At 31.3% G+C, this 10,332-nt stretch overlaps 1 protein-coding gene across 1 annotated transcript in view; it reads left to right on the forward strand.

Moving 5' to 3' along the window:
* DOPEY1 (dopey family member 1) overlaps window positions 1-10,332 on the forward strand; it is a 145,369-nt gene that overhangs the window by 39,469 nt on the left and 95,568 nt on the right. Inside the window, 5 exon segments of the mRNA XM_012638177.1 lie at window positions 799-897; window positions 5,781-5,880; window positions 6,681-6,763; window positions 7,681-7,789; window positions 9,338-9,458. Of these exon segments, the coding sequence (XP_012493631.1) occupies window positions 799-897; window positions 5,781-5,880; window positions 6,681-6,763; window positions 7,681-7,789; window positions 9,338-9,458 (512 nt within the window).

Consider the following 10,332-nt stretch of genomic DNA (forward strand, 5'->3'; position numbering starts at 1 on the left):
ATTTGAACAGATAATTAAAGGAAATAAAAATAGCTCAAACATGAAAAGATTCTCAACATTATTTATAATAAGAGAAAAATAAAATTTATGCGATACCAAACCAGTTTTGATATGTTAGATGGGCAAAAATAAAAAATGTATTGCTTAGCGTATGGAGAAACAGAAATTGTCATGCATAGCTGGTAGGAATATAAAATGATGTAACCTTAATAGAAGGCATTGCACTATTTAAATTGTAACCACACCTACCCTGAGGTTTGGCAATTGTACTGTGATGGATTTATCTTACAGGTGTACTTGTGTGTTATGTAAGTATATTACAGCATTATTTATAAAAATAAATGTTTAGAACAGTATAAATGTTTATGATTAGGAGCCTTTTTAAATAAATTAGGGTTTATTTAATGCAATACTTCTTTGGCCATAAAAAAATAGTGAAGCTTTTTGTGTAATGATGTGGAAAATTCTCCAAAATATATTATTAAATGAAAAAGGCAAGGTTTGGAAAAATGAATGTATTTTGTTTACTTGTATTTACAGAAAATACTTAGTAGTATTTGGGTGGTTGGAAAACAGAAATGGAACAGAACCATTTTGCTGTATACCCTTTTGTACTCCCTAATTTCTAAATCATCGTGATGTATTACCTATTCAAAATCATGTAAATACATTTAATTATTGATAAGATCCTCAGAAGCATACTTTTATTTATTAGAGAAAATGAAGAGTTGTTAGATTTTCATGACAAAACTTTTCCAACCTAATTGACAATAGATGTTAAACACTCTCTTATTTCAGGTAGAAGCAGTAAGCACTTCAGTGCAAGACTCAAGTGTCCTTGTACAGAGAAGCACACTGGACCTCATACTGTTCTGTTTTCCATTCCACATGAGTCAGGTAAAATGTCAATGCTGGCATTAATATAAAGCATTCTTGGAAAATTACAGATTCATGGTGTGTAGTTATTTTTTAAAGGCATATATATTGGATTCTTTTGTTTTATAAATCAAAACACAGAAAGCAAATTCCTTTTTAAGGAGTGGAATTTGTTGTAAAAAGATTGAAGAAAAAGATTCACTGATTTCATAAGAATATGGTAATTGAAGTATATTATTTCATACCTTTGTAAAAAGTTCTAACCTACAAATAGCAAAATGTACTCATTGCTAACTCTGAGTATGCCAAGACTTTGAGACTCAGGTCTTCTATCCAGCCATCATCTATCTACCCTGATAGCACCTTATCTTGCTTTTGTGATTTTGAGATGACTGCTAGACCCTTAGCAAAGTTGTCTGTAATTTAAGAGCCATATATTTAGTCACTGTGACATTCTATAGTATTTTTATTACAAGTAAGAGCAACTAATTTGACAAATCATAAATGAGGCATTTCATTCCTGGAACTTAATTTAATCAGTGTCCTCCTTTTAAAAGAAGTAATCTAAATTCTTTTAGAGCATCAGTGCATAAGCATTCAGAATGGTGGAACTACATACCTAACAAAAGTAATAAGATGTAGTAGAGAGTATCTGGCTTGGAAAAGTAAGTTTATTGCTAAAAAGACAGTAGCAGAAAAGATTATTTGAAGTTTTTGTACAAACTGTGATTGGTATATAATTGTAGTGCATTCTCATTATGATTGGCCAATTTTTCTGTATTACTTTATTCAGTTTTTTTCTTTATTAAGCTATTTATTTAAATTTTTCTTAACTTTATTCAACTTGAAATTGAATTATTAATAATTCAAGAATTTTATACTTCGTTGCCTATACTGTCACTAATTGGAACATAAACCACCCCGAGTTTCTATTTTAAGACTTTCACCCTTAAATCAAAGGCTTTTATTCTGCCCTCTGGCTCTTCACAGAAACACCTGCTGGAATATCTCAGCATAGCCTAAATTTAGCAATGTTCTAGTATAGAGGTGACCAAACACAGATAAAAATGATATTTGGTTTTTTAAAGGTTTATAAAAGAACACAAAGAAGATCATGCCTTAGAAATGTATGTGGTCCAAATGCCTAAAATACGTACTGTCTGGATCCTTATCTTTAAAAAGTGTTGACCTTTGCACTTGAAATTTCCCGTTGCTTTCTTCCCTTCCAAACATTCAACATTATTAGTCCCTCAGCTGATAAGTTCCTCAACAGGATCTGAGGACTTAAGTCATAGTAGGCTGAAATTGAGAACTTAATTTGTAATTGTACTGTATCAGTTTTCTTCATGATTTTATCAGCCTGTACTTTCTTTAATATTTTCTTACTCTACCTTCTCTGTATTAGTCAATATTTTCTAAATCCTTACCTTCTATAATCTATATTATGAAAACAAAAGCTACGTTTAATGTGTTTTTAAGTACACACCCAATTCTAATATTCCTCTGCTTCTAATATATTTCTCCCCATTACTGTTTCTAATGTAGTTCTTCCTATTACTGTGCCAAATTATTAGATTACCTGAGAATAAGGATATGACATAACCATTTTGGTTCTCCACTTTCCCTCTTTTCTTGTCTTACATATGAAAATCTTGGCAAGTATTGATTGTAATTGTGACTTAACAAAGCCTTCATTACCTTATACCAAGAGTATGATTGCTATTATGAACTTAAGCAGTGGACAGACTTCTAGACTTTTTAAATTTATTTTCTGGAAGGCTGACCCAAATCTCTAATGCTTACACCTTTAATTTAGATTATCATAGAATTTTTTTTACACATTAGAAATCAATGGTGATGTCAATTTCAATGTCACTTCAATAGAAGTGACTTCCTGGTTTTTTTATTATTTTTTAATTGACCGAAATTATATGTATTTATCATGTACAACATGATGTTTTAAAACATACATATGGAATGGCTAAAATGAGCTAACATAGTCATTACCTCACATACTTACTTTTTGCAGTGAGAACATATAATCTACTCTCAACACTTAATCTACTCTCAACAATAAGAATGCATTGTTATTAACTATAGTTACCATGTTGTACAATAGATCATTTGAACTTACACCTCCCTTCTAACTGAAATTTTGTATCCTTTGACCGACATCTCCCACTTCTTGCTCTCTTAAGAGTTTTTCTACTAAACTGAGGACATATTTGTACTTTTTAAGGTTTTGTCACAATATCTGTAATCTACATATCTGATATCACATAGATAGATCAGCAGTTCACAAACACTTTGGTTGCAGGACCCCATTACATTCTTTAAAAATATTGAGGGTCCTAAAAATCTTTTGCTTATGTAGATTAGATCTATCTATATTTAGTGAATTATAAATTAAAACTGGCAAATTTAGAAATATTTACCAATTCATTTAGCAATAACAAAGTTATCATGTTAGAATAAATAACATTTTATGAAAGCAACTATTTTCCAATACTTAAAAAAATAGTGAGAAGCATTGTTTCATATTTTTGCCAGTCTCTTTATTGTCTGGCCTAAAAGCAGAAAGCAGAATGTTCATATCTGCTTCTGTGTTTAATCTAATTGTGATTTGTTCTTTTGGTTAAAGTATATGAAGAAAATCTGATCTCATACTGTTATGTAGTTGGAAAAGGGAAGAGTATCTCAATAGCATTTTCTGTTAAAATTGCATATTCTTCTTTGATACTACCAAAATTTGTCAAGCTATAGTTTTTAAAAATTAATTATAACATGGAATCTAAAACAATATCAAAGAACTTTTCATATTCTGTTTCATTAAAATCCACTGGCCTCTCTTGCACTTTCAATGAATCTTTAATTCATATATGCTTTTGCAACATCGTGATTGATTATTTCGAAAATATTGGTTTATTGAATTACGCAGATTTTCCAAATGGTGACACATTTTATTATAATACGAAGCAATCACATTTATTATAATCACTGCTGATCTCATCAGTAAAGATTTTTAGGTATTGAGGAACTTCTAATCCCAGTATTAGGAAGTTTTCAAGCCAATTTAATTCAAAACAATACAATTGCAATCCAAATACAAGTTTTCTGAAATTTAAAATTTTCTCTTGGATGCTCAGATTTTATTATTTGCAACAATTAATATCAATTGTTTTCTTTGAAGTGATGGGCTTGCTTTGTTTGAGAAAATGACTACCACATGTCCAAACCTCAATAACCATAGTTTGTGTTAGTCATTCTTTCAGGTAAAAATGGCATTTTGTGAAAAAGCTGGTAGTTTAGCTCACAACTCAAATAGTTGCACAAATTCTTTTCCTTGAGACAACCATCATACTTAAGTAAAAGTTAGAAGTGCTTTAATTGTACTTCTCATTTTATTACACAGAATATTATTAAAGACATATCCAAGGGTCAATGTTTAATAAGACATTTTTGTTTTTTAATCAACATTCTTAAGTGAAACTGTTTTTTTTTCTTTTTTAATTTTAATACAAGTACATGACAGTAAAAAATACAATGAGTACAAGTACAGTGGGTGCCACTGCTGTACTGCCTCTTTTAATGCTAAGGTGCCAACATTTTGATCCACTGTTGTATGATGAATGTAAATGTCAAAAGAAAGAAAAAAATTGTCGAAAGAAAAAATAAGGCAAATAACATCTTGGTATTGTTATGAATATACATAGTTTTATTTGTTATGAATATGAATAACTAGTTTTTACTTTGTGGATCTCCTGAAAGAGTCTTAGAGATACCCAGGGATCCTGGAATCACAATTTTGAGAATTTCATAGATTAATAAAAGACATCTGTGTTTTAAAGGAGTGCCCATAATTTGTCTGCTGTTGTTGATCTGTGTTGTATAACATCTCAGTTATTTCTCAAGTTTTTTTTTTAAACAAATGAGCGAGGTGAATCCTTTCTAAGTCTGATTCTATCAAGAAGCATGGTGTAGTAAAAAGTTCACTGGTCTATTATTAAGGAGAGGTCAGTTCTTCATCCAGCTAGGGGACTAACCAGGCATTTGAATTTGACTAAGCACTTAGGCCCTTTGAGACTCAGGTCCTTTATTTATAGAGTGGTTGTTAAACTAGTCAATTTCCAAGTGACGTTCTAATTCTCAGATTCCAAGATTATATTCTAAAGTGATTATCTAGTAATATTCTTAAGATTAACAGCAAATTAGTTGCCTTCCCCTTTTTTAAAAAAATTTTACCTCTTTTAGCTGAAACCAGATCTCCTTTAATCAATTTTTAAACATCTAATTAAGGCTACTGGGAAAGAGGCAGGAAAAAAAAAAGAAAAAATGATTTCTCTTTAAAAGATCTGGAACAAAACGAAAATATATTAAGATTTGTGAAAGCTGGATGATTGGTACAAAGGGGTTTATTATATTTTTTCTGTATTTTTATATACGTTGAAGTACTAGAAGATAAAAATTTTTTAAAAGGAAATGAAAGACCTGGAATTGATAAAGATAGTGACCTTCTAAGGAGTTTATAGTCACTTGACAACACTATACATGTGAAAGATTAATAGCATGTGATTTTCTTGTACCTATCCCATCTTGGTCCATTTTCTTTGTTTTATGTCAGATTTCATTTTTATTGGATAGGATGAAGAAATTTAAACTAGAAGTTAAAATAATTCAGTTATAATTTCAGCTATGCAACTAAACAGCCACATTACCTTTCTTCCTGCTTCCTAATCTGTAAAATATAATTCCTATGTTTGAAAGATCAAATGAAATAATATTATATGAAAGTACCTTATACACCCTAATGTCTGAGCATATGTTAAGGCATTATTTTTTAAAGAAGAAAAAGCAGTATGTTTTTGTATATGATTTAAGTACACTTACATTCTTAACTTTTTTAGGCCACTCGACCAGATATGATCAGGATCTTGTCAGCAGCCCTTCATGTAGTATTAAGGAGGGATATGTCCCTGAACCGAAGACTTTATGCATGGCTTCTTGGTAGGTGTTTGATGTGTGTGGTCATAGTTGGGAAAAGATGGAGGGAGATTTGCCATACCTAAATATCAAGTTGTATATATGTCCTAAATGAAAAAACTAAAATTTTTTGTGTAAATGAACAATAAAAAGGTAACAGTATTAATTGTGTATTGTATCAAGAAATTTCAGAAACTTCTTAATTGAGTCTATCTGAATCCATAAAATTATGTTCCCTTTGACAAGACTTTTGTCCCCTTATAAATTGATGTGGTTATACTATAAGTTAGTAGACAAAGAAGAATAAACTAATAATCAAAGTAACAGCCTACTGTCCAAAATTTTGAAGTCATGAAAGGAATCAGGACTAGTACCAGTGTCACACATGGTGCCAGCTTTCCACTCGGGCAGTAAAGCATTTTGTACACTTTGGTCTTCCACATTTTTTTGAGTATTTGGCCAGTTTTCACAACTCCCTACTGCCTATAGTGAGAGGATACACTATAATTTATCTTGGATATTCTGAGTCTTCTATTATTTCACTGTTAGTAAGATTGGAAAAACAAAAACAAAACAACAGGGTAATTCTGGAAGAATAATATGATACTTATGTATTGAATTGGTTTCCCTTTATTAAACTATCTAAAATGATCTCTCTTGCTGACATTGAATGGGCTACTAATTGGTAAGTGCTTAGTGCTGTTTTTGAGATACTTGTTTTTGAGATATTTGGTATTTAGTGAACAACAGTTTTGAGAATTTCATTTTAATTCATTTTGCTATTTGTTTCCATGGAGGTTTTGATAACAACGGTGCTATCATAGGACCCAGAAGCACAAGACACAGCAATCCTGAAGAACATGCCACTTACTATTTCACTACCTTTTCAAAAGAATTGTTGGTGCAGGTAATGAATACTTTCATTATTCTTTGGCTACTTAACACTAGAATTACTGAAAAAGTGTAAGACAAAGTCCTGCCTTAATTGAATTCATAGTTGAAGGGGTGGAGACAAGACTCACAAACTTCCTAAGTATGACTATAATAAGCAAATAACTACAATAAAATGATAATCATAAGCTATACTACCATATAAGGCCAGAGTTTATTTTTTCTCTTTGATGTTTTCATGACTTTATTAAAACATAGTTGCATCTTCTTACCTGTCCACCCTATGAAAGCTGGAGCTTTTCCACAAATAGTTTAGAACCTGTGTTATTTCCTGTGAGGCTCCAGGGAAATCTGTGGTGCAACAGGCATCTAAGTGTGGTGAAACTGCTATTGTAAAGGAAATGTTACAATGATCTATAGGTTTATTTCATATTATTTTTAAATATTATTTCAATTATATATTCAAGATATTGTTAAGTAAAATAAATGAAAATATATGGCATCTGAAGCATTTTTAAATGGGTGAGGTTATATGAACATAGTTAGTTTTGAGTCACTAGTGAGAAAATAATTGCATAATAGCAGATACTGCCATGATAATGTGGCATAGTTTGGAGGTGATCCTAATAAATAGAAGTGTTTCATCTTTAGGGAAAACAATCAACTCATGAATATATTTTTCTCAATTTTCTTTGACTCCTCCACTGTTACTCTAGTGAAAATTTAAGTACTTCTTTCTTCTCTCAAGACAGAAGAATATAACATTTTTTCCCTAGCAGAGGAAGAAGGCCAACCTTGGTCAAAGGGCTTCAGAAAAGCAATAGGGGATGTAAATCTCCATTACATATGGTTACATTTTAAAATATTTTTCTTAAGGAAAAAAATCTTTCAATCAGTTTACTTAAATGACTAATGTACTTTTCTTTTTTAAAGGCAATGGTGGGAATCTTACAAGTGAATGGATTTGGAGAAGAGAGCACTCTAACGCAGGATCTAAAACCTTTTCGTATTTTAATCAGTTTACTGGACAAACCTGAGCTAGGTAATATATACTGTCTGAAGGTATAAAGTCACATATGGGTCTTCTGTGTTGTTTCATAATAAAAAATAAGAGTCATTAGGAAAATTGTTAGATTTTGAGGTGGCCTTTAAATTCAAGTTCTAAACAATTTCTTACCAAAAAGTTTACTACTCAAAGTTAAGAATTTACAAGTGTTGATCCAACTGGTATGTTATTGTATACCTACCCTGTGCTATGTATGCAGCAGAAGAGTCATTTTAAAGATGTTGTCTAAACTTCTCTTAATCCTGATTTTATGTTACTGAAATTAAAATAATTATCTGTCATAACTAATTTATAGTTCACAGAATTCAAGGAATTGGGCAAAAATATTTGGGTCATATCCCTCAACTTTCTTCCCCACATTCCCTTTATTCTGTTTGTTTTCTCTTTCTTCATTGTATATTTGTTATATAATAGATCTGTTGGGAAGTTAATTATGGCATCTGAGACAGCAATTAAGAAAAAACATAAATATTAGCAACAGTAAAATGAAACCGTAAAGTATATAATTTCTTCACATTATTTGCAGATGTTTTAGCAAATATGCATGTCTTGACAGGCACAATAGCTTGGGCCTGTAATCCTAGCACTTAGAAAGGCCAAGGCAGGAGTCACTTGAGGCTGGGAGTTCAAGACCAGCCTGAGCAACATAACGAGACCCCATCTCTAAAAAATATATATAAAAAATTAGCTGGGCATCATGGTGTGCACCTGTAATCCTAGCTACTCCAGAGGCTGAGGTAGGAGGATTGCTTGAGCCCAGGAGTTCCAAGATGCATCGAGCTAAGATTATATCACTGTACTCCAGTCTGGGCAACAGAGCAAGACACTATCTCAAAAAAAAAAAAAGGAAAGAAAAGAAAACAAAAAGAATCTCAAATATGCATGTCTTCTCACCATTTCTTAAAATAAAAATGAAAAATTTAAAATATAAAAATAATGAGTTATATCAATAGCTTTGAGGGGTTTTTTTTTAGCTATTATGTGATAATAGAGGAAGCTCAAGAATTTTAAGAAAATTGGCCTATGTAATAGCAGAATAGCAGTAAGATTTAGCCTTATGCATTTTAGTATTATATAAATTAACAATAGTAGTAATACAAGTAGCATTTATTGAATACTCATTATATTCTAGAGACTGTGCTACCCACCTTACAAATATTTTTTCCTAACCCTTAAAACAGTCCTGTAAGTTTGATATTATTGTCTTCATTCTCTATGAGGAAACTGAAGGTCAAAGAAGTTAAATAACTTGTCCAAGGTAACAGAGCCATTAACTGGCAAAACCAATTTCCCTGATTCTGTAGTTTCTAAATGTCAACCTATACTTTAAATAGACATTTGTCCAGTTATTTACTATTTTATATTAGCATCTCAAAATGTGAAGTTTAGTTTAGCTTCTGAGAAATACTGTTTTTCAAAAATACTTTGTTTTAAAGAATCTTTTAATTGGACCAATTTTCAGGTGATTATGATTTTGAGTGCTTATTCATTACTGTGTTTATTTAATTCATATATTAATTTTAGGTCCTGTAATTCTGGAAGATGTCCTGATTGAAGTGTTTAGAACATTATATTCTCAATGCAAAGCAGAATTGGATCTTCAAATGGACCCACCCTTCAGTAAGGATCATGCTCAGTTAAGCAGGTAGATTACCAAAAACTTAAGCATGACATAAAGATGTTCTCATTGATTAATACCTAGTCATAAAGTAAACACTACTCTTTATATTTACTTAATATAACTTGAAGTGTTAGTAATAACTAAGTGGGGAATCCTACTCTATGAAATTTGTGTTCTACATAAAATTGATTTAAAATATCACCGTATTTTCGTAATACGAAGTATCATAATTAACTGCAGTGACCTTTCAAACAAGCACTTAACAGCATGATGGCAGAACCACCACATACATTCCAGGGTTAGTTCTTAATCTCACCAGTTTAGAAAATTAAATTTTAGCAGTTAATGTGAAGACACAGGCTCTAGGGAATTTATTTACATTCACCAAACTCACAGGAGGCTAACTGCCACATCTCAGTTATTAATAACAATAGGAGTTATCTTGCTTGGTTATCTTGCTTGGTACAAATCCTGTTGTTTTTATCCGTAGTGCCCCTGGGTGACTTGACATACTCGGGAGACCAAATCACAGATCAGAAAAAGATGAACACAGAGTTAAGTGAATGAACATCACTAGGTGGTCTTTTTTTTTTTTTTTTTTAAGTTATGGTTATTTCTTCTTTCAGGTACATGCATACATATTTCAAATGCCTGGGACAAGTTATGTAACATTAGCATGTCCTGTATTCAAGTCAGTGATTGACAGACGCTGACAAAATCTTTTTCCTTTCATGTCTATGTTAAGCAAACCACCTCTTCTCCAGTATCATCTTTCATTATAATATGACAAAGCTTCCAAGACTATAATTTTTTTTACATGCTTTGTATTTCATTGATGTCTCCTTGGTGAAGCTTTGGAGATACCCTAGGCTTTCCTAAAACATACTTTTATCTATAT

This window comes from Propithecus coquereli, unplaced genomic scaffold (assembly GCF_000956105.1).
Source record: "Propithecus coquereli isolate 6110/MARCELLA unplaced genomic scaffold, Pcoq_1.0 Scaffold127, whole genome shotgun sequence".
Classification (NCBI taxonomy): Eukaryota; Metazoa; Chordata; class Mammalia; order Primates; family Indriidae; genus Propithecus; species Propithecus coquereli.